Raw genomic sequence first — 26,245 nt, forward strand, 5'->3', positions numbered from 1 at the left:
GCAGTTGCTGAATCCTATGGTAAGTGTATGTTTAGTTTTGTAAGAAACTGCCAAATTGTCTTTCAAAGTGGCTGTACCATCTCCCATTCTCAGCAGGGAATGAGAGCTGCTACTGCTCTATATCCTACAGCATTCGCTGTTGCCAGTGTCCAGACTTGGGTCATTCTAATAGGTGTGTAATGGTACCTCACTGTTGTTTTAACTTGTACTTCCCTAACGACATAAGTGGTAGAACATCTTTTCATCAGCTTATTTGCCATTGTAATATTCTTTGTTGAGGTGTGTTCAGGTCATTTTTCCATTGTCTAATTGGATTATCTTCTTGTTGAATTTTTATATATTTTGGGTAAGAATCCTTTTATCAGATACATCTTTGGCAAATACTTTTTTCTCCATTCTGTGGGTTACCTTCTCTTCTTCTGATCAAGCTCCATCCTAAAGGATGATTAAATAGGCAAGGAAGTGAATAGCATACACAAGACACCAGGGAAGAGGAATAATAATGACAGATAAAATTTAAAAGGCACTTACAGTTGATCAGGCCCTGTGCTTACTACTTTTCCATGCATTAACTTATTTGCTCTTAGCTAAGAGAGAGGTGCTCTTTTCACCCTGTTTTAAAGCCGTGTCAGCTAAGACACCATAAGACTGGGTTGCTGCCCAAAATTGCATAGCTTAGAAAGAATGGAGCCCACATTTAACCCTAGTTAGTCTGACTCCAGGACCATAGACCAGTTAGTAGGAGAATTGCTTCCTTAGAAATTAGGGTTTATCCTAAGAACTAGTAAGAGGTGATTTTATGGTAAATGGTGGCCCATTTGTTTATTGTTTAGATACAAGTGTTTTTACTAGTAAAACATTTTCTCAACAAGATAAGATTTAGAGATTTAGGATTTAAAACAATAAACACATTTCCTAGGAAAGTTAAATCATTTGTGACATCCCTGAATGTTCATTCATGGAGTTTAAATATCACTAACCTTAGGCAGTGAGGAGCACTGGGAACTTCTGTGTGGTAAGGAGGAGAAGGGATGTTGTGATGAAGGGGAGTAGTAACTAAATGTGGGGGCAACAACCTCAGGAACAGTGGAGTTAAAGCCTAAAGGAGCTGAGATTTCTGTTAAAAAACAAAGCAGGTTGACTTCAAAAGTTCATTTGTGCATCTTTCTACATCCTAAAAATGGGAGTGGTTAAAAAAATTTTAAAAAAACTAAAAGTAAACGCATGAAGCTGTAAGGCCTGGAGAGCAAAAGAAAATATGGGACGTGGTAAATGCCTTAGTAGAGTACAAGAAGAAGCTGAGCCCTGCTGGCCTGCAGAAAGACTCCCAAGCTGGCTGACTGGTCCCCAGAAAAGTCCAAGATTTACAGGCGTCAGGAGAAACGCCAGAAGGCAGGGGTGCAGAAGTGTGCGTGTTTATTGGCAGAACTGAGTGACGACCGAAACACCACAGAGTCAAGACTCGGGACTGAAAATAGAGTTGAGATTAAAATATAATATACTGCAAGATAGAACTCTACCTTCTTCTTCTCCATCAGGTTCCTGCTATGCAGGAAATTGGAGGATCTTCCCTGAAGAAACTGAGCTGTCTCAAGGAAAATACTTACAGATGATAATATTTTAGAGCTAGATTATTTTACCGTGACGTCCATAAGTCGCCAAAGTCCTAATCATTCTACAAACAGCCTCTGGTGACTCACTCTTAAATAGCTAGTAACTACCCAACATGAAAAGTATACAACATAAAAGCAGTATTCAGAACTTTAGATAGAGACAATACAGAAAATAAAAGAAAACTTTACCAGACACCTATGTACATGCCTTTACAAAGAAAAGAACAGACTGTAAAAGAGGAATAAGTAATCAAAGAGCAAGAAAAGTTATTAGACATTAAAAATGTAATAAGCAAAAGAAAATTTCTGTAGAGTAATTTTAAGATAAATTGAAGGAAATCAAACAAGTTAGATAAACAGAATAATAGTAGAGAGAAAAGTGAGAAAAGTACAGAATTAACTCATGGTTTTACAGCCAACTAAAACAATTTCTAGGAAGAGGCAGCAATGAAATCAAAGGAAATAAAGTTATCAAGGAAGTAATTCAAGAAAATTTCCTAGAAGTAAAGGATATAAATCTCCATATTAAAAGAGCCTAAAAAATTCTCATAATAATGAATAAATAAAAATGCACACCAAGGCACATTATTGTGAAATTAGAGGATGTCAGATTAAAAGAAAATTATACACACTTAAAGGTCACATACAAAAGATTGCAGTGCATAATGGAGTTAGCAGCAATGAGAAAATAGTGGTACATGCCATCAGAATTTTGAGTGAAATCATTTCAACCTTAAATTCTGTGTTTATCTAAACTCTAAGTTCATGGTGTACAATAGGGACATTTTAGACATGCCATCTGAAATATGTACCTCCTATGCATCTCTTATCAGGAAACTATGAAATGATTTTGTCTAAATTCAATTAAATCTAATATTTGATCACCCATTATATTTTTAGTATGATGCCATGCATATAGTAACTATCTTCTGAATATTTATAGATTTAAATTGAAAGGTTCAGAAAACAAAGATGATTTGAGACATAGTCCATGGCTTTGACAAACTTGGAGTTTATTAATCTTAGATAACTCAGATAAGTAAGTATATACAAAACATAATACGCACAAGTATTCTCATAAAGGTAGGAACTGCTGTGGGGATTTAGAGACTGGGAGGTGAAAATCTGATTGGGAGCAAGGTTTCATAGGTTTAATAGTTATTTACATTATTTCTTAAAAAGTAAGTCAGATTTTGACAAGCAGGTATGGAGAGAAAAAGCATTCCAATCAAGAAACAGTATCACTTGAATCAGTAATGGGAGGCTCAGGACCTTGTTGAAGAAGTGGTCCAATGCTGCTGGAATGAGGGAAAGGTAGGGAAGAACAGTGGAGGTTAAAATTGTGTTATAGACAGACACAAACATCAGGCTGGTGAGAGAGTCATCCTAGTTCATTAGGCAGAGTAGGAATCAATGAGAGATTTCCTTGGGCGAGTTGTTTTTTTAAGAGGATAAATGTTATAGATGGGCCATGTTTTGCCTGCTAGACAGAACTCCTTGGCAGGTGAATTGTCTTTTGTTTTTGTCTGACACTTCATTTTTGAATGGGCATACAATAAATATTTCTCAAGTTGATCATTAAATGAAGATCACAAAAGAGAATTTCAGGAAAGAGGGAAAAGTGATCATTAGTCATTGCTAGATAGAGAGCAAATGGTAATGATTATTTGTAATTAGAAATGGGGATGTTCCAAGGGATCATGGGGAAAGCATTTCAGTTGAGTGGCTAGGGTAGGTCAGACAGTGAAGATCTTCAGAATGAGTGGTGGTGTGTCATGATCAGGTAAATAAGTCATTTGGAGTAACTTGGTGAAGGCTGAAGACCCCTCCACTGATTTGCCAGCACCATTGCCCCTCTGTGTTCTGATTGCCCTGAGTCTCCTTCCTGCTGTATGGATGTTCAAGGCACTACAGAATACCTTCACCACTGATTGTGTCTGTTAGGTCTGAAAGATATCAAGTTCTTAAGGAATCCCTGGATTTGAGAAAGTGTGTGTTTGATCTGAATAGCAGTGTTGAGGAAAAGTAAAAGGTCGAAATTGCCAGGTTTTACTATCATGGATGTTGGAGAAATACTGAGCAAATATGTGAGCAGTGGAGGAAAAAATCCCAGTGCTGGATATGGCACTATGTTCTACTTTCTTAAATTAAGTAAAATATTACTTTGGAGTGGTTTTTTTTTTGTTTTGTTTTAATAAGTCCATTCGAATTGCTTCTTTTCATTTCCCCCAAAAGTGTCAAATTTAGTACAGCTTCAAGAGTCAGGAATATTTGTTTTGAGCTCAATTTCTTGCTTCACAAGTGGGATATCATGTGGTTCCACTTCAGTTATAATTCAAGAGGTGACAGTTGATGTTTTATTAAGTTCTATAATGTTCTATTAGTTAATGTTCTTATAAGTCATAATTCTTGTTTGGAAGAGATCTCTCAGTGAGAGTCAGGAAAAAAGAGAGCCAATATAGCAATATATAAATTCCCTTTTATAGTTTTCAGTAGGGCCTCCCATATAGAATAAAAATATAAATATTGCTTATCTGAAAAGATACTTAAGTAAATATTTTATCAAATGTATATATATTTAATGCATCTGCTTTAATTAAATTCCATTGGCATATTTATAGGATTTAAATCTGATAATTGAAATCCCTCTGATAATTCAGGGGAGGTTTTTTAATTGAAAATTATAAAACACTTGTTCAGCCGAAGTATTTTAAAATATATCTACATATTTTATATGATATTGCTTTGTGGGTAACAGTACTATAAGACTTTGTTGCTGATTTGCCTACAAAACCATAAGCTTTGCTTTCTAAAAGTAAAGGTAAAACTGCTGGCTTTTCCAGAGAAAACATTTGGGGAATCCAACCAAGTCTTAGGTCATTGCTCACTGAGAGAACCCTGGGTAGGTCCATTAATGGCTTTCCCATAGGAATTACAAACCCAGATCCCAGGAGAAGCTGGTGACATATGCCTCAGCTCATGTGGGCAGCTTTCCTCCACTCTAGTTCACTGTAGCTGCAGGGAATATAGGCATACAGCTCTAGGTCTAATGTTTTAATAAAAGCAAGAAATTTACATTGTAAATTTGTTTTGTAGTTTCTGGATTCTTCTTGGCAGCTAATTCAAAATGTTAAAAAACGGTGTATAGTCCAAAAAATAAAAGTCCTATTTGCAGGCCAGATTCAACACTCAGGTTGCCTGCTTCGAGTTTCCATTTTTAATGGGACTTTGATTACCAATTACAACCTCCCTCTGATTCAAGCAGTCATTTTTCTCTTGAGCATTTAACATTTACCTCTCAGCTTCTCTCTTTGTCCACTTTTGTTTGTTCCCAGAAGGCAGTTCTTAACCCAGTAGCTATTGTGATCCTATTCAAAACCAACTAATCAACTCCCACCCTTCCCAGTAGCTCTAGGAGACCACAAGGATCTCTGTGCAGCCCTAGGTATTATCTCTGTAGTCACAGGGAGCAAAGCAGGCAGCTACATGTAAGATGTACCCCACTTGGGTTCTCCCATTCCATCTTTTTCTGGATCTTGGTCCTACAAATCTCACTCCCATGGTAGTTCCCTGATGCCTTCAAAGAGACAGAAAGAAAGTAGAAATGGAGAGAGATAGTTTTTAGCTCTTTTACTTGTTCCCCATAAGAGGGCTCATCTGGAGCAGTCTGGGCAATGTGGACTAGAAACAGAACTCCTCGAAGGTCCTGTTTAGACCTTCAGGAAACAGAAATTACATGTCTGAAGCCTAGTGGCTTTCCATAGGGAAGAAAATCTGAGAGAAGAGATGTCCATCATAAACCCAGCAGCTATTGCAATTCTGCTCATATCAAATGAGTATCAAATAAAATGTCAACTAGACTAAATCAAACATAAGAGATGTGGTTGGTAATTGAGGTACAGGAAAGGTGAATTCTAATATCCTCTCTTGATAAAAGAAAGAAAATCTTACAGGGTAGAGAACTGAGAAGAGTACCATAATGAAACATATTGTGTGAAAATTATTGTATATAAAAACTGCCACTTACCATCCTGTTTAAAGTCCCCAAAATAATCATATTGAAGGTATTGCTTACTCAACAAATAAGATCTCAATGTCTTCTTTTATCAAATGGTGAGAAATACATGTGACATTTTTACAAAGAGGATGCTCCCACTTGCTGTAGTGGGAGAAAGTACAAAATAATACAAAGTAGAAGACAAGAGAGTTAATTGAAAATAGATAGTTACTTCCCTCCCCACCTTCATACTCACTGAATTTTTGCTATGTTGTTTAGCCAAAGCATTGTTTCAAATATAAAATCTATGGTAACATTTTAAAGTATATATAATTAAAATTAGTGATAAATGACTAGAAAAGAGAGATTTGAAAACAATGACCTTTTGTTCACTATATTAGGTCTTATACAAAGAATGAATTATAGGAGCATTTTATTAATATAGGATAGGCTCCAGATTTCCTTTCTATTTTATTGTCTAATTATTAAAACACCACACAAGCCAGGTGTGGTGGCACACACCTGTAATCCCAGCAGTTGGGGAGGCTGAGGCAGGAGGATCTCGAATTCAAAGCCAACCTCAGCAATGGCGAGGTGCTGAGCAACTCAGTGAGACCCTGTCTCTAAATAAAATACAAAATATGGCTGGGGCTGTGACTCAGTGCCAAGTACTCCTGAGTTTAACCCCAGTACCCAGCCCCACCCCCACCAAAAATAACCACCACACAAGTACAACACATAAACATGGTCTCTGCCATACATGGGTAAATCATCCTTATCCTGTTTTTGCCATTCAACACAGCACAGCCTCATTGTTCTCTGGTCCCTTCACTCTGCTTCAATTCACAGCTCATATATTTGACAAAGTCTTGATTTTTTTTATTCTCTATACCAAAGAAGGCAGAAACTCTTTCCACTGTACCCCTGGTGCCTGGAGAAGTACCAGGCACACAGTAGGCATTCACAAAATTGTTGATTGATTTTTGTAACACCAGAGCTTAATTGAAATTCACTATACAATACACCTCTTTAAAGTGTACAATTCAATGATTTTTAGTATATTCACAGTGTTAAGACACCATCATTACAAACCATTTTAGAACATTCTTATCCTGCCCCCAAAATAAACCCACACCCTTTAGCAGTCACTGCCCCACCCCCCAGCTCCTTCCAGCCCTAGGTAACTACTAAAGATTCCTGCTTATTCTGGATGTTTCATATAAATTTGGTGTTTGGTCTTTTGTGACTGGTTTCTTTCACTTAGCATAATGTTGTTGTTTTTTTACATTTTAATTTTTTTAAAAAATTGTGGTACTGAGAATTGAACCTAGGGGTGCTTTACCACTGAGCCACATCCCCAACCCTCTTTTTTTTAAGAGAGAGAGAATTTTTTTTAATATTTATTTTTTAGTTCTCGGCGGACACAACATCTTTATATGTGGTGCTGAGGATCGAACCCGGGCCACACGCATGCCAGGCGAGCCTGCTACCACTTGAGCCACATCCCCAGCCCTCTTTATTTTTTATTTAGAGACAGGGTCTTGGTATGTTTCCCAGGCTAACCTTGAACTTTCATCTTCTTGCCTCAGCCTCACAAATTGTTGGGATTACAGGGTCATCCATGTTGTACCTTGTGACAGAATATCATTCCATCTTATTGCTAAGTAATATTCCATTCTTTGGCTAGACCACATTTAATTGAATGATTTGAAATTTTAATAGCAAATATGATACTCCCAGTTGATACTCCCTACCCACAAAGCATATTTCTGAGCAATATACCCTACCCTCAATCTTCTGTCTAGTAAAGCCTTGACAAATACAGTTTCATTTTTACATTTATGTAGAATAGAAATAATTAGATGTAATAAGTCCTACAAAAGTGTGATTTTTTTTTTTCCAACTCAGCAAAGATTTGTTAATACTGTCCGGTGATCAGGGCTTCAGAATAAGTCAGGTTTCCTGCCCAAAAGAAACTCACTAAGAGGAGAACCAACATTGTGAACACTTTTGTCTTATTAAATGAGAAAGGAAAAGGAAAGAAGCTAACTATCAAGTGCCTTCTGTTTGTTAGGAAGTAGCAGGGCTTTTACCACAAACCTGTAGTGTATATGTTAGAAGAAAACTAAAACCCTTGGGGGTTAAGTGTTTTGCCTGAAGTCACAGAGCTAATGCATGTCAGAATCAGGATTCTAATCTAGGCCAATCTGATTCTAAGGCTCTTGTCCATTGTTGTGCTTTATGGGAGGGAAACAGAAGAAAACCAGGATTGTGTGAGAGTTTTCCTGAATTCTTAAGATGTGTACTAACTTTTTTCTCTTAAAAAGTTTTCTGTAATAAGGAGGGCATTAAATGCTATCAATTTTCTTCTGTGCCAAAGATGGTATGAAGAGTTGTATGGTCAAAGGCAGAGAGTTGTGAAAGCCATTCAAGATTTTTAAGTGGAAGTGTAGACATGATCAATGTCAGATTTCAGAAACTAGTTCTGATGGCAGGGTAGATGACGGATTGGAGATAGTAAGAAATTGGAAACCTAAGGACCAACTAGTATTCCATTTTAATAATCCAGACCAGAGAGATAAAGATCTGGACTATAGCATTAGTTATAACAGCTACCATTTATTGAACACTTTGAGTATAAGAGATGTCACACCAGGTGCTTTGGTAGCATTGACAAACTATATCTTCACATGAATCCAATAACAGATATTACAGACGATACCTGACTTAACTGTCATTCAACTTAAGTTTTTCAACTTTATGATAGCTCAAAAGCAATATGCATTCGGATTCAGTAGAAATCATACTTCAGATTTTGAATCTTGACCTTTTTCTTGACTAGTGATATGCCATACTGTATCTTCTTGAAATACTGGGTGACAGCAGCAAACAATCAGACACATAATCACAAGGGCAAACAATCGATTCTGCTCAGCAGGGTGCTGTATTGCTAAGCTTTGATGCTCAGTTAGGTTTGTTTAATTAAATGCATTTCTGACTTAGGTATTTTCACCTGAACAACAGGTTTCTCAGAATTAATCCCATTGTAAATTGAGGAACATCTTTATTCTTATCATTCCATTTTTTTTTTATATGAGGCTTAGAGACCTCCCCAAATTCACACAGCTTGCAAGTGGTAAAGTGGTAAAGAGAAGATTTGAAGTCAAGCAGCCTGAGTCCTACTAAGCTACATAGTTAATTAACCACTGCTGTTTGGCAACCAGACAGAAGAATGAAGCAAAGTTAGTTATTTTGAGAAGGGAGCACATGAGTAGAAGATTTTAAATCTACTCTTGTTTGAATCTTGCTATTTAGGGAATAACAGATCATGGTTCTGGAGTACCGCATTTCTGAATCCTTCTGTCCCCACATTTGTTGCTGGTGCTTAGTATACCATAGACCATTAATAAGTGTTAGTTCCTTCTTGCTCTTTTCTCTCCATCTTTATAAACTTGATTTTTCTGTAACTATTTCTGGTGCTGCTGCTCCAGTTTTCTCATCATTGCACATGGTCAGCTACATATTCAGTGTTTTTCACCCTGCTTCTTAATTACCTCTTGATCCATACCTTGAAATGTTCTCCTGGTCTCCAACCTAAGTTTTCCTAGTTTAGTTCTAGACCTTTTTTTCCAGCATAGTGGCTATGAATTGGTGTCTGGAGCACCTCAAATGTGCTCATCTGAGAAAATGAACATTATTTTATTTTATTTTACTTATTTTAAATTTAAAATGAATAATTTATTCACTATAGGAAAACTTTAAAGTTTAAAGTATGTTTGAAACTTCTTGGGTGTGTGTATTTCTAATAAAAATATACCATCTGAATTTGAAATGTAATTTAAGTATAAAATGCACTTCAGATTTCAAAAACTTGGTATGAAAAGAAAATAAAATATCTCATTAATAATTATTTTCACTTTGATCTCATGTTAAAAAATACTTTTGAGATATTGAGTTAAATATATTAGTAAAATTAGTTTTGCCTGTTTTAATATTTCAGTGTAGCTACTGGGCAATCTAAGCTTACGTTATATGGCTCATGTTATATTTCCATTACCTAATGGAAATGTAGTCCTCTTAAAATCAGTCCTCTTAAAATTTATTTCTAATATGTGTATCACTCTGCTTACTCATTATTGCAAACTATCACATTTTACATAATAACTGAAAATTTCTTGTAGATGAGCATCCAGCACCTACACATAGTAGATGTACAGCAAACAGTACCAAATGGAAGTCTTTCTCTTACCAGCATTTTCTTCCTGGCTTCCAAACCTTACACCATACTTCATTGTATTTGCCAGTTTCATTCTAACCACCAAAGTCAGACACTTCTAGACATTAAGTTAACATGAGTTTGAAGAATAAATGCTTTTCTTTTTTCTCTGAGCTCAAGGCCAGCAGATGATAGGTGCTAGATAAACCTTAAATACATGTTTTGTGCCTCTCACTTTTCACTTCTGTGCTAACTAAATAGAATTCTAGGAGTAGCTAAAGTAAGCAAAAATTAGTTATGTTGGTTTTTAACTTTTTATTAGCGGTATCCAAAAGCAATTACTAATGAATTTAGAACTGTCATCACTACCATTTCATCTATTAACAGAGACGGTCAAGAATTGATATAAATGATTTGCTTATTTGGAGGACAAGTGGGTTTTTAAAATATCATTACCTCTTAGTAAACCAAATTTGAATCAGCTTATTATCATAGGATTCTTTATACACTGAAAAAGGAGTAAGTTTTTGTGTTCTTTCTGCAGCTGATATGGATAAGAGAAGGATTGCAAAACCATGAATCCATTTATTAAGTGTACTTTTGAAATTATTTATCCATATCTTAAAATATTCATGCATGTGCATGCCTGCATATGTTTGTGTGTGTGTTGGGGGAGTTAGAGGTAGAGAGAGTAACTCGTTAAGCATGATTGTTAATTTTCTTTTAGTTTTCTGTCTACTTATTGCTTTGGATAAGCATACTGGAACACAGCCAAAAATTCAGGTGGCTGAATACTAATTTTGCTGAAATTAGATGCAACAGCCATCCCTGCCAATTTTCTATCTAAATTATGCAGAAATTTGACTCTTGTAAAACATAAATCTGGTCAAAAATAGAGTTCTGATTTTCTAGTTAGTCAATAAAACCTCCAACAGACTATTTATTCTTGTTTTAGTTTTTACTGTTTATTTAGAAAAAGAAAATTTTAAAAAAATACAGTAAAAGTCTTAGTTGCTTTTTCTCGTGTAACCCAAATGTCGATTTTCCAGGGCTAAAGGATGTAACGTTTATAACTTTTTCTGATATAAAGCAGGCATGATCCTCAGAAAACAATTAGTGCATCTTTCAAATGCACTATAGTTATTGAATAATTACTCAAATAATGGTCAGTAATGGAATACAAAGGGTTATCTCTTAGCTAATCCCCAAGTAATGGAATTGGTATATCTCTGATTTTTCTCTTAGCCTTCCAGGGTTTAGAAGAATGAGACAAAAGTGATTATGGGAACTAGAGGGAGCCACTGGAGGCCACAACGAAAAGGAGACCTTATCTTAAGCAATTAATCAAGAAACTCATATTGTGGGACAATTATTCAGAGTTAATTCTAAAATAGCTTTAGAGCCCCAGGTCTTGAGATATTTTTTCCAGAATTTTGTCAAGGTCATTTAGAGCACTGGGACAGTCTTAAATTAGAATGAAGGTTTGGTTTAAGTATATATATTACTCTACACCTGTAAGTGTGTGCAATATGAAATGCAGTGTTGAAGAGCCTACATATAGTTGTAACTTTTTATTTTATTTTCATTTGTATGTAAATGCACAAAATAGAATAAAATGTAGTCCCAAAGATAAAGAGCCTTTTAAAAATTTTTTTATTAGAGATTTATAGTTGTACATTGTAATTGTGTTCTTTCAGTGCCTGGGCAGAGCAGAGGCCACGCCTCAAGTCACCCATCCTGCAGGTCCCTCTGCCCCTCCAAGCTTGGCCTTCTCAAGCTGCTGCCACCAGCTGATGACCATGTCATAGCCTTTGCCCCTGTTCTCTTTTCTCCCTGAAATACTTATTCAAGGTGTCATCACAAGGCTACATCTTTTCTCATGGATCAAGTCTTAGCTGAAATGTCACTTCCTCAGTGACTGTCTCAAGTAACCCCTCCCCTTCTTCACACATTTTCCTATTTCTATTGTCTTCTTAGCACTTAATCACTGTGAATTATCCTTTTTTAATTTGTTGCCAGTAGTGGAATGCATTATGTAAGAAATAAATTTAAAAAAAGAAATAGACAACTGAAAATCAACAAACTTAATGTTTGCTAAGTGGTAGCTAAAATGACCAAGAAAAAAAGAGAAGATGCAAATTACTAAATCACATAAAAATAAACAGGCATGCCTATCTGATTTGCTAGTAAAATCCATGAGAAAGAAACCTTGTCTTTTGCTTACTTGCCTCTAAATTGCCTAGAAAGTAGAATATTTTACCATCAATGCTAATCTGGAAAAGATAAGAATTTAAAATTCAAAGTCCGGTTTCTACTGAACACCTGTTGCTTTCATATCATAAGATTGAAAAATAAGTTAAATCATCATAAAGAAGGACCATCTGTATTTATCATCATCAGCCTCTAATGGTTCCTAGCTTAAATGCAGACTTAGCTCTGTTTCGGGCTTCGTCAGAGAAACAGACCAAAAAGGTGTTAAGGATCAAGCTGTTACAAATTGTAATTCTTTATTTTGGGGATATAGAACAAATGACCAGAGAATACTTCTTCAAAAAGATGATGTTTAGCTTAAGCTTTATTGAGAGAGAGAGAGAGAGAGAGAGAGAGAGAGAGAGAGAGAGAGAGAAGCATCGGCATAGCTGAATGAAGAGTGTTCCTACTACAGGAGAAGAACAGAATACGTAGGCATAAAGACACTGAGGAGGGAAAAACCTTGACTTGTCGTAGACATTTAGGGATGAGCATGGGATTTGAGCAGAATGTTCTGTACATGGATAGTTCTTTGAATTAAACTAAAACATGTCCCAGCTTGGATTTAGAAAAATGTTTGCCAAAGTAGAGTCACAACAATTTAGTTCATAAAGCATATTTATTCTTTTCATTAACTGCTTCTTAGAACTAAAATTACTGTCAAGACAAATATTTTATTTTAAATCAGTAGTCCATAAAGTATTCAATGCTGATGAGTTTATATCTATACAGTCTATACAGGTGATCTTCTTTATGTGCAAATTTTGCTTGTGGGACTTTGTCTGCTTCCTAGCATGTATTTGTAGCCCCAAATGCTCATAGAACTCCCACAGAACTTTCCCATATGTGCAAAGTGGCAAAAAACTGAGTCACTCAACGTTCATGTTCCCAGATGAGGTTGAACAAGGTGACACTATCTTGGTTTCAGCTCTCAAACTGTAACAAGTGTCATTTTTGTGGTCTGTGTAGTACCATATGTTTTATATTTTTGTGCTTTTTGTTGGTGATTTTTGTATTTAAAGTGGCCTCAAGCATAGTGGTGTAGTGCGGTCTGGTGTTCTGAAGCACCAGAGACTGTGATGTAGCATAAGCTTCCTCAGGCATGAGTTATACTGCTATTAGTTAGTAGTTCAATATTAATGAGCCCACAATAGATGTTAAACAAGGTATCTTTAAATAGAAACATATGAAACAAGGTTATGAACTAATCATTTGATGAAAATGTTGTGACCAGAGACTCACAGGAACCTACCCCCGCATTTCCCTAAGGAGTAGTGGATCAGTGTTCATACTTAGGTGTTCACAGCAACTTTATATGTGATAACTATCATAAATAACAAGAACTAATTGTACCTATATATGTAAATACATAGTTAATGTTGACGTGTAGCAATTCATCACAACATTTAGTAGTTTAAAACAGCAACTCCCTGCCTTGCATGTGTGAGGTACTGGGTTCTATCCTCAGCACCACATAAAAAAAATAAAGATATTGTATTCATCTCCAACTAAAAAAAAAATTAAATTAAAACAGCAACTATTTAGTAGCTCACAGTTCTGTGGATTGATATTTTGTGTTGACTCCACTGTGCAGTTTTCTGTTGGACATGGCAGAGCTCGGTATATATTTGTGATTGCCTTGTGGGCAGTGCTCTCACTTAAGATGTCTGATGTTTGGCTGGGGGTCTGGGCTACACACTTCTCTTCAAGCATGCTAACTTGAGCTGACTTCCATGTTGATGCTTGTAAGTTTCGCAGGGGCTTCCCAAATTCTGTTAGCACTGCACCAGCCTTTTGAAAGGATACAGATTCAGGGAAGGGAAGACTTTCTGTTGTTTCTTAGTGTAATTCATGTATTAAACCTTGGCTGAGTTCTTTACATACTTTGTCTTGCTGTTACTCAAAATCCAGAGAAGTAGAACTTCTTGCTCAGGTTGGCATAAAAGAAAATTGAAGTTCAGAAAGATTAAATGACCACTTAGCCAGTAATTGGCAGAGGCATATCATATATGTGTGTGTGATTGCAAGGTTTTATTTTTTTCTCCACTATTTTGCCTTCTGAGAGATAAATTGCTAACTTATCTTATTCTAGGACATGGGGAAACAACAATAAGATTAGTTTTATCAACACAGGAAAGAAACAACTGCCATTGTTTGTCTTGGAAAAGAAACTGTGTCCTGTGCACAGTCTTCCTATTGTAGTAAGTTTAAGAAAATCATGATAGTAGTGATTTGTGAATATGTGGTGCTTGATTATAAATTTGATTTGCACCAAGGGCTTACATCTTGGATATGGAATCTTAGTTGTAATGGAATTTATTTTGAAAGACTTAAAGGAAGATGATTAAAATATTAGAGATATTGACATTGTCTGAAGAGATCTACTTGTATTTATTTCTTGTAAAAAAAAATCCACAATATTACCATAGCTAGGTCCTATTATGCTATTGTAATCATAGTTGAACCAGAAGAGTGATTAACGATAGCAATTTATTGTATGTGAGGAGGAGAGAAAATAGGAGATGTTGTCGTTATCATAAATCATATCATAAATAACCAAAAAGAAGCACTCAGAGTGCTTGTGTGGTGTCAGCAGCCAGCCCTTTCAGGCACGTTGGCCCAGCATGTAGCCATAGAAACCCCAAAGTCATATTGTTATCTTAGTCTTGCTGCAGTTATGTGATACAACAGTATTAACATATAGATTAGGCCATTTATAATACTAGGTGTCACTTCAGGTTGGCTTGCTTATATAGCATTTTAGTTTTTTATTGTGCAGAATGTTAGTGAAATAGTGTTTTTTTTTAAACAGGTCAATGTGTATATCGGTATTTATAACACATCATCTTCTCTCCACTATTAATATATTGTGTTATTGATTGGTTTTACTATAGGAATTGTCATTGCCTAATTGTTTTGTCTTTGCTAGTAATTTCATTTTTTAAGTAAATTAGTTTATTTAAAAATACATACTCAATTGTATATATTAAGCTGTGTTTTGAGGTTCTGATTCCTGTTACATTATAGACAGGACAATTTTAAAATATTTTATGAGGAAATGTAGATGGAATTAATTTTTTTAGCCTCATTTAGAACTAAAAGATAAAATGTTGAGTGAATTGCAGTTGATTCAGATATTGCTGCTTCTCCTTCCCCCTCCACACATCCAGTCTTTCTTCTTGTTATTTGCCAACTGTCCCAAGCTCCCACTCAACAGCATCCCACCTGAGCCTGAGCCTGACCTTCCTGGCAGTACCCTCTGTTCCAAACCCATTTCATCTCTAATAATCCATCAGTCATTTCACTTATGTTCCATTTTTCTCAGTCTTGTCTCCCCAAAATTAAGCTAGCTTCATTTTTAGTCTCACTGTCTTAAAAGTGCTTTGAAACATTTTAATGATATTACCTTTATCCAAAGTCTTAAATCTAGTGGCCAGACAGCACTGTCACATGTTTTTCATTGAGATATTTAGGGTCAGGAATAACTTGGTCTTGCGCTAATTTAGATCATCCCACACACATGGTCAATTACATGTAAAGATGTCCCTAATAATAAAGACCTTTAGTTCTTAGAAGTAGGAAGTCAGATATAAATATTTATGTTTTGTAGATGAGAAATCTTAGGTCTTGGTAGACTAACTGGGCTGTGTTAGGTTGAACTGTGGGTCTGAGAACAGATTCCAGCCGTATTTCAGTCCAGCTTCATTTCTAGTAATTTACATTTCTTTCCTCATATCTGTCCTACTTGTGTACCTTATGCACATCCCTGCCCTACCACTTGAATTGATGACTGGCCACGAAATGTGGTTGATTCTTAAAGACATGAAATTACCATAGTTGCATTCAGTAAGTGAATAAGTGAATGAATGAGTACTTCGAGCATTGAGTCACCTCAAGGATCTGGTTATGATAAATATACCCAATATCCCAGATCAATATAAAGGTATTTTTAAGGAAACAAATTTAAATAATCCTTTCGCTGCTTATTAATTTAAAAAAGGGATCTGATAAAACAGGATGCATAGATGAATAAAAAATAATAAAGTTTGTGTCATCTTTGTAGAAATTGTTTCTGCATGTATTGAAAAGTAAGAAATCTAGCTTTAAATATACTTAATTTGGGGGAAAATATATACATACAGCATTTTATTGTGCCTTTATTTAAAGTTTAAAAATGCAAGTGTATTTTCTGCTTAGTTTGAGAACATGCCACTGAATTTTAGAAGTTGCATGCATCTGTGTAGTTAATGAGATAAAAAGCTTTCATGCCATGTGCAAACAATTTCCTTTTTTTTCCTAATGTCTATGAGCTTTTTAGATTATAGTGTTTCTTTAAAGGCATTTACTATTCTAGTTAAAAAGATATTTTGTTCTAAGTCAATATTTATAGTAGCTTGGAATTAACCTCCCTGAAATCCTTGTGGTTTGTTCAGACCTTATTGCCTTGTTTTGTTTTTGTTTGAGAAGTTTGGTAAAGAGGCATGTTTTTCTCATTATTCCTCAAGGAAATGTAGGGAGTGTGGATTATTTATTTGTGTCATTAATGAAGGAAAATTGGAATGGAGTTTGTAGTGCCTTGCCCCCATCAACATTTGTGAGATTTTTAAAAGATGGACATTAATATGAATACATTTTATTTATTTTATGTGATTAAAAGAGACTTTGACTATTGTTCTAAGTCACACATTGATGCCTTTAGGATAAAGGACCATCTACTACTTATTCTTAAACAGTTCTCAAAAATTATAGTAAATTTTATTATACAAAGTTAAGTATAATTATTGCATATCTGTAAGTCATTTAAATAATAAGTGAGTCTAGGTGAAGACTATTCCTGAGTTCTTTTGTTGTTGTTTTGGTTTTTTGGTGGTATGGGTAATTGAACCCAGGGATGCACTACCTCTCAGCTACATCCCCATCTATCTCCTTATTAAATTTCGTTTTGAAACTGGGTCTTGCTGACTTGCCAAGGCTATCCTCCTGCCTCAGCCTCTAAGAACAGTGGGATTACAGGTGTACTCCACTTCACAGAGCTATTCATGGGTTCTTTGTAGTTATTTATATTATAATAATTTATATTATTTTATATATTAAGCTTTCCTGCTATCGTTAAATACCTATATTTTTAACTGTGATGATGAATACAAATTCTGAGTCATTCATATTATTTCACATTGTTTTCTTTTCTTGACCAATGAAAAAGCATACCCTATGTGTTAGTCTACTTTCTGTCACTGTAACAACTACCTGAGACAACCAATTTATGAAGAAAACTTTATTTTGACCCATATTTTCAGAGGTTTCCATCCATGATTGGTCAACCCTGTTGCTTTGAGACTGTGGCAGAGCAGCACATCATAGCAGGAGCCCATGGTGGAGCAAAACCTTTCACATGAACCTTTGGAGGACATTTAAGATCCAAACTCCTACATGCAAAACCACTTAGCAGAATGAAAAGTTCTTCCTTATTGAGGCAATTTTTCTATGATTGAACTGTAACATTCATATTTTAGTGCATCTATATGAAAAATAGGGTATTGATAGTAGACATGACTTAAATCAGTAAGTTAAATTTTTTTTGAAAATAGGGATTCGTACACTGGTTTAGGTGTGATTCTGCTTATGTCCTTTTGTTGTTGTTGTTGGTGGTGGTGTTTTATTTTTTTCTCCTCATGAAATAGAGGACTTATATCATAATTTATGGTGTTCTCCAGTGAATGATAGTGATTATAATCATAAAAAATATCATAATTTGAACAAATTCTCACAGGGAGGAAAAACATTAAAAGTCATATATCACAGGGCTGGAGTTGTGGCTCAGTGGTAGAGCACTTGCCTAGCCATGTGTGAGGCACTGGGTTCGATCCCCAGCACCACATAAAACTAAATAAACAAAAATGAAGGTATTGTGTCTGTCTACAATTAAAAATATTTTTAAAGGGGCCTGGGGTTGTGACTCAGTGGTACAGCAGTTGCCTAGCATATGTGAGGCACTGGGTTCAATTCTCAGCACCACATATGAATGGCTGAATAAAATAAAGGTCCATCAACAACTAAAAAATTAAAATATATATATATATATATATATATATATATATATACATACATATATATATTTTTAAGTCATATCATTGTTAACTTTGGCCAGCTTTTAACCCAAGCAGAAAGAAGGCACTCCTTACTCCCCCATAGCAACATGAGTATGAAGACTTATCAAGCAGGTAGCTTCCTTAACTGGAATAGCCATCATCTTAAGTATCTGCAATAACTCTCTAATGTTTTCATTGCAGAACAGAGTTGTCAGGGCAGATGGTTGAGGAGATTGGTACCGTTTGACCCACGAGTACTAACTCTGGTCTTGTGCTCTTTGTGATTCCGTGGTTTTACAGTGATGATAGAGATTGCTTTTTGTTTTTTAATCTTTTCCAAAAGTGTTGTTAGGTTGACTTTACAATGCGTATCTCTGCTATTGACCAGTATTATTATTTAGAAGCTTGAGTATTTACCTCTAATTATTGCTTACTTTTTACTGTTCTCTCAAGGTACATGATGCTAATATCCACATCTACTGGGTCAAGAAAGAAAGCACTAAGAAGCTGAAGATGTTGCTTATATTTCACAATGAACAATCAGTTTTTCATGAACTAGGGTTTTCTCTAATATTTGTTTATCACATATATACAGAAGAATCCTCTCCTCCATTTTCAAAATTTTGAAACAATAGAAATATCTCATATCATCAGATATAATATTTAATTTCTTTTGGACCAATTGTGCAGATTTGTTTTCCCAGATCTGTTTTCACCAGATGAGCATTAGAAAATATTAAGACACTTGTAGGATGTTTTATAATTATTAATAATTAGTGCTCATTTTTTCAAATACTTTACCCCTAGTAAAAGGTAAACCATTCAGTAGCCATCATGTATTTATCTTATTGCAAAATCTTAGAAAATAGAATTTAAATTATCCATGTAATAAAAAGCCAGAAGCTTACTATGCATAACCATCAACTTAGTTTCTGTTGGAGCAGGCATCAGCAGGATCAACTTATTTCAGTTGGTAATATTTTTAGAATAAAATACATTCACTCCAGTAGAAAAACTCCCTACCCAGGAGAATGGATATTTAAAAATAGAACATTTCAGCAACAGTGCAAATGAATGAACTGTACTATATAGTACCTGCATCAACCTAGGTAAATGTCAGAAATCATATTGGGTGGGAAAAAAGCAAAAGAACATTACGTAGTATGATTTTTTTTTTAAAGAGAGAGAGAGAATTTTTTTTTAATATTTATTTCTTTAGTTTTCAGCGGACACAACATCTTTGTTTGTATGTGGTGCTGAGAATCGAACCCGGGCTGCACGCATGCCAGGCGAGCGCGCTACTGCTTGAGCCACATCCCCAGCCCCACATAGTATGATATTTATGTAAAGTTCAAAAACAAGAAAGCTACATTCAAATGTGGTGAAACTATAATGGAAATGGGGACTGGTGGATTTTTTTAAATCTTGACTTTATTTTTGTCAACAAGAGCTATCCAGAGACTGGGATGGGGTAGAGAAAGCAGGGTTTAGTGGGAAAGGAGCCAAAGTCAGGAAAATGACATTGCTAATATGCCGTTTCTGAAGTTAGGTTATGGTCTTACATTATTTATTCATTATCATGCATTATACCTTATGTATACACTGCCTGTGGCATTTGTAGGTATCAGATAATTACTCATTTAAAAGATTATTTAAAATGCCTTCATACTTTTTGCTGTTCCTATTAAAATTGTAAGGCTTTCTTTTCCAGCAAAGTTCTTTGCCTATTTTAATTGATTTTGATACTATAATCAAAGTTTTCTTATAAGGTTTTAAAAAGTAAATAGGAAATTGTAAATTAAACTAATAACCTTGATTCTTTAAAAAAAAACTATTTTCAAACCTTTTTATTTTTAGGTATTCTTAAAATCAACATTTGTGATAATGTAGTATTGTAATTAATATCTATCCTTTAAGTCACATAAAACCTCTAGATTAATATATTGGCAACAGGGACTTGAAATTTATAGAAATAAATTAGCAACACCAGAATATAACCCTGGCTAGTTTTTGTGTAGTCCTACTTTGAAACAAGTTTTATGCCAATTTTTTTCTCTCATTTAACAACCAATATTAGTTTATTATTTTTATGAGTTATTTTAACTCTAAATTAAAAACAAACCAATGAATTTTCTAAGTTATTTATATGAAGCTATTAATTTTCTTCCTAGCCAAACCAGACATACGTTTTTCAGCTTAAATATCTATCTGGCAGCCATCTTGCCAATTCCAATCTGATAAAATTGCACTAAAAAATAATACAATTTCAAGCATAATATGTTCAGAATACAATTTTTCAAGCTGTTCTGATTACAAACCAGTTCTTGCATCTGGAGGACTCGAAACTATCTTACTAGTATAATAGTCCTTGGGTAGCCCCTTTCTAGAGACTATTTAAGTTAGAGCATTTCCCAATATCTTGCTAAGGAGCTCTCTAGAGGACTCATACTCAAAAGTAAGACAGATTGAAATTAGCCTCCAGAATTAGAACAAAGTGCACCTTTTCCCCTTTTTTTCCAATCAGTGTGTCTGTCTTTCTTTTCTTCTTTCTTTCCTTTTTCTTTCTCTCTTTTTTTTTTTCTTTTCTTGTACTGTGGATCAAAACAGGGTCAGTTTACCACTGATCTACATCCCCATCACTTTTTATATTTTGAGACAGGGTCTTGCTACATTGCTTGAGGATCTAACTCAGTTGCTCATACTGGCCTTGAACTTGGAACCTTCCTGCCTCCCATCTTCTCATGTTGCTTTGGATTACAGGCCTTCACCACCTATGTGGTCAGAGTTCACTTTAATACATTATGCTGCCAAACCTTTATCTTTCTGCTTTGGCATCTTTGGGATTTATGAATCACTGTAGAGTAAAAGGAAGTTCTTTGAAATTTAGAAATATAATATTAATAAGTATTCTAAAAAATTTCATTCACTTTGATAATATCCTAAAGTTTCTTTTTTCTGATTTTTCATGTTTACCAGTTGAGCAAATTCGTTCTCATAAGAGTGAGGAGGGAATGAAATATTCCCGTGATCTGAATATGGTAGTTCTAGGACACAGATCAGCAAATCTTCTCTGTAAAGGGCCAAATAATAAATCCCTTAGGCATTCTTTGTTACATGTGTAACTGTAATACAGTTATACATGCAGCAAAGAGGGTGAGTGGCCATTTCCAGTTTCTAAGGAAAATCATTACAGAAGGGGTGACATTTGGTGAGAGTCTTGGAAGAAATAGCCACCAGTGTGTCAGGAGGGCAAAGACATTTCAGGCAAAGGGAGTTTCGTGAGCAGAGGCACTGAAGTGTGGCAGAACCCTATATATCTGGGGAACTGCACAGAAGTGTGTCTGGAATAGGTGGAGCACTAACAACAAAGTTTTTGTGGAAGCTCAGCATGTAAACCATACCTTTGGAGGTAACTCCCCCATTTAATAGCGAATAGGAAAACTCATCTCTACTGAGTAGTAGTCTCAGAACGAATTCCAGAAAATCCTCAGACTCCAAGGGATGCCTTTAGCAAAAAAATACTTCTAATGGGACCAGTGAAAGGATTTTAAGATGAGGAGCCACACCTCAGATGTACACACACAGAAAGTCATGTGTAAAAGATGGTTCTGAGGAAGTGCCACTTAGGCCAAGACCAGATAGAGACTTGTCACAGTTGTGGAGAAGAGGCTCTAGGGCTTGGGACTAAGCAGACAGTAACAGTGGCAAAACATATTAAAGGAAATAGAGTAGAAAACTTGTATTCACGGTACAGATTGGAAGGGGACATAGGGAAAGAAGTAATCTGTTATATTCCTGCATTTCTGTTCCAGATACTAGATGGATGATGGTGTCATTATCAAGTAACAGCAGCAAGTATATGCTAAAGTCACCTTGTTCTTTACAGTTTGCAGAATGCTTCCCATCCGTCGCCTCATCCATGTCCTGTGATATCCCCTTAATGCTTTTATAACCTGACTTTTGGTGCTGTTATCTTTCATTCTTTTCTCTGTTCTGTTTCTCTAATCTATCTATCTATCTATCTATCTATCTATCTATCTATCTATCTATCTATCTAACTTTTGGAGATGAGGTCTCACTGTGTTGCCCAGGCCAGTCTTGAATTCACAATCCTCCTTCCTATGCCTCTTAGGTAGCTGGAATTATGGGAGCACACCCTCACACCCACCTCTCCTTCATTCTCATTGGCCTCATGAGTCCTGACTTGATTCTCTAGGCTTTCTTTTTAAAATTCTTGCTCCACTGGTCTTTTTGACATCTGATCCTCTGTATTTCTTTGATTCTTCTTCCCGTTATCTTTATATGTAGTTATTCTTCAAAATATTTGAACCTGCTGCCTCTTATTTCACTCTTGCTCATACATCTATAATTATGATTTCAATCACCTCAAGAAAGAGCCTTCTCTTACGCACCCTGACCTATTTTCTGAACTTCGGAATTATGTTTTTAAGCTGCCTATGAGACATTGCTGACTAAATGTTTATCAAACTCTGTGTCTAGGCATTGAGGTAATAATCACTGTCCTCTTTTTCCTTATTTCCTGTTTCTATTAATGACTACATTTATCACTCTCTAGGCCTCAAAGTGTTGAAATTGTATTTGAACCCTTTCTCAACTTTTGTACTTCATTGCTGTCAGGTTCTATCCATTCTGCCTTCAGAACATCATTTACCTCTGTGCTTCCTATTTGTTACCACTCTTCTAGTTTAGACTTTCGTTGCCTTTTACCTATATCATTTCAGTAACCCTATAACTTGTCCCCTTTCCTTTAGTATCTATTGTCTCCCATCCCACTCACCCATATTTCTGTCAGTGTAAGTTTTCTAATACATAACCCAGTCATCTTCTCTGTTTGTCTCCATTTTTGTCCATTCTTGGTTCCAGTTGGCCTCCCTGTCCAAATTACCAGTAGAATAAAGGTCATCTTCCTTTTTCTGTAATTCAAAAGTTTTAGGATCTGGATATAATTTTACTAAATATATTTCCACTGCTTCTCATTTTGCACCCTACTTTCCAAACAAATGAAATTATTCCCTAGTTCTTATATACTTACTGTTTTCAACTTCCATCTTTGTCATCTGATCCTTCATCCTGGACTTTGCCCCTCCCAGTTCCAGATATTCCAAACATCGTATAATTCCTAAGTTTTCGCCACGTTTAACATTGCTGTGATCTGTTTTCCTCTGAATTTTATAGCACTTTGTCTATGGCACTTATCACTTTATGTGTGCTATACACATTAGCATTATTTCCCCACTAAATTATGAGCTCTTTTAAGTTATGAATTCTCCCTGAGCTCTTTCAGTCTATTTTATGCTAAATTAATATATATAGAAAGAAATAATCTGATCTTGCAACTCTGGTCAAGTAGGTAGAGCAATGTAGCATTGGCCCCTTTTGAAAGGTCAGGAAGCAGCCTCCATGAGGTTGACTAAGGCTGGTTGCTATGTAGTGCCAGAACTCTAGCTGAAACATCATCTTTCCAAAGTCTGAACAAAATATATTGTATTGTACCATGCTGCCTCTCAAGCAGCTGACATCAAATAAAAAATAAGTTATAAGTGGGAAAAGAATTCTATTCAGAAAATTGAAATCTATTCCAGCAGTTTTTTAAAAGGCATGCCTTTCTGTTGCTTCTGAGGATGGTATTCATATAATAACCCATCTCTAGATTTCTAGAGGGGTGTGTGTATATGTGTGGGGTGGGGCATAGGAAGGACATGGAAATAGATAGACAGTATTTACTTAGGTTAGGAAAAGAGTTCCTTAAAGAAGCAGCAGAAGAAAAACTGGAAATACTTAGCAAAGTCCAGATCCTGAAATTAGAGCCAGGCTACCTGAGAGCACAACAATTAGTTCATACATCTGCCATCACTGACTGTTGCTCTTAAATGAAGGATGATACACAGGTAGGGAAGAGCCTTGAGAACTTTCAGCTTTACTCTCCAAACAGTTTTATTTCTTTGCTAGAAATTGTCTTTGAAGCATTGTTTTTATTAGCTTTTGTTATATTTCAATAATACTTCTTTTTTCTTTTTTTATCAGAGGAAGAAGAAGAGCAGGTACCCACTGATGGGGGCACATCAGCAGAAGCCATGCAAGTTCCCTTGGAAGAAGATGATGAATTGGAGGAGGAGGAAATTATTAATGATGAAAATTTCTTAGGTAAAAGACCATTGGACAGTCCTGAAGCTGAAGAAATACCTGCCATGAAACGACCACGGCTGTTAAACACTAAAGGGGACACACTAGATGTAGTATTATTGGAAGCTCGAGAACCACTCAGCTCAATAAATACACAAAAGATCCCTCCAATGCTCTCTCCAGTCCACGTACAGGACAATACAGACCTGGCACCTCCATCACCAGAGCCACCTATGTTGGCTCCAGTGGCAAAATCACAAATGCCGACTGCAAAGCCATTAGAAACCAAGTCATTTCCACCCAAAACAAAGACCAAAACCAGTTCTCCAGGACAGAAAACTAAGTCACCTAAAACTACCCAGTCACCAGCAATGGTTGGAAGTCCTATTCGGTCCCCAAAAACTGTCTCCAAAGAAAAGAAATCACCTGGACGCTCTAAAAGCCCCAAAAGCCCCAAAAGCCCCAAGATTATGTCTCATATTCCCCAACCACCTGTCAGACCTGAAACACCAAATAGGACTCCTTCAGCCACAGTAAGTGAAAAAATTAGTAAAGACACCATCCAGGTAAAACAAACACAAACTCCCCCCGAGGCTGGGAAACTGAACAATGAGACTCAGCCGAGAAAGGCTGTAGTGACGGACAAAACGATTGATGACTCTATTGATGCTGTGATTGCTCGAGCCTGTGCTGAACGGGAGCCAGATCCTTTCGAATTTTCTTCTGGATCAGAATCTGAAGGAGACATTTTTACCAGCCCTAAGAGAATTTCAGGTTCGGAGTGTATCACTCCAAAAGCTTCCACTTCTTCGAACAATTTCACCAAGTCTGGATCCACTCCTCTTCCTCTTTCAGGGGGAACTTCAAGTTCTGATAACTCATGGACGATGGATGCTTCCATTGACGAAGTGGTGCGGAAGGCAAAACTAGGAACCCCTGCCAGTATACCTCCCAGCTTCCCTTATATCTCTTCTCCCTCCATTTCTCCTCCCACTCCTGAACCTCTCCACACTGTGTATGAGGAGAAAACCAAGCTGCCTTCATCAGTGGAGGTAAAGAAGAAGTTGAAAAAAGAACTGAAGACTAAATTAAAAAAGAAAGAAAAGCAGAGGGATAAGGAGAGGGAAAAAGACAGAAGCAAAGAAAAAAATAAAGAGAAAGATAAAATTAAAGAGAAGGAGAAAGAAAGAGAAGTTGGCAAGGAAACGAAGTACCCGTGGAAGGAGTTTCTGAAAGATGAAGAATCAGATCCCTATAAGTTTAAAATAAAAGAATTCGAAGACGTTGATCCAAAAGTGAGATTGAAAGATGGAATTGTGAGGAAGGAGAAAGAGAAGCATAAAGATAAGAAGAAAGATAGAGAAAAAAACAAGAAAGATAAAGATAAGAGAGAAAAGGAAAAACTTAAAGATAAAGGTAGAGAAGAGAAGATGAAGGCCCCACCGGCACCACTGGTATTACCCCCCAAAGAAATGGCTCTGCCCTTGTTCAGCCCTAGTGCAACAGTGCGGGTCCCCTCCATGCTGCCTGCCTTGTCACCAATGCTCCCCGAAAAACTGTTTGAGGAGAAAGAGAAACCTAAAGAGAAAGAAAGGAAAAAAGACAAAAAGGAGAAGAAGAAAAAGAAAGAGAAAGAAAAGGAGAAGGAGAAGAAAGAGAAGGAAAGGGAGAAAGAGAAAAGAGAGAGAGAGAAGAGAGAGAAAGACAAGGAGAAACACAAGCATGAAAAAGTAAGCAGTTTATCATTTTCGGCACTATCTGAACAAAGTCCTAGTGAAAAACACAGGTAAACAAAGCCAGCAATTCTATCTGTGTTCTGGATGTAAATCACCTATAACTTGAAATTCGTTTGTAATAAGGTTACAAAGTTTAATTTTAATTCTAGAAGCCATAAGCTTGTAATCAAGCCCCACCCACGTACACTTAAAGATGTTAA

The 26,245-nt window shown here is 36.0% G+C and overlaps 1 protein-coding gene across 1 annotated transcript in view; it reads left to right on the forward strand.

Annotated features, from left to right (window-relative positions):
• Positions 1-26,245, forward strand: part of Taf3 (TATA-box binding protein associated factor 3) — a 178,536-nt gene that overhangs the window by 106,111 nt on the left and 46,180 nt on the right. The window contains exon 3 of the mRNA XM_076872971.1: positions 24,211-26,039. Within this exon, the coding sequence (XP_076729086.1) occupies positions 24,211-26,039 (1,829 nt within the window). The remainder of the gene's footprint in view (positions 1-24,210; positions 26,040-26,245) is intronic.

The sequence above is a fragment of the Callospermophilus lateralis genome, chromosome 13, assembly GCF_048772815.1.
Source record: "Callospermophilus lateralis isolate mCalLat2 chromosome 13, mCalLat2.hap1, whole genome shotgun sequence".
NCBI lineage: Eukaryota > Metazoa > Chordata > Mammalia > Rodentia > Sciuridae > Callospermophilus > Callospermophilus lateralis.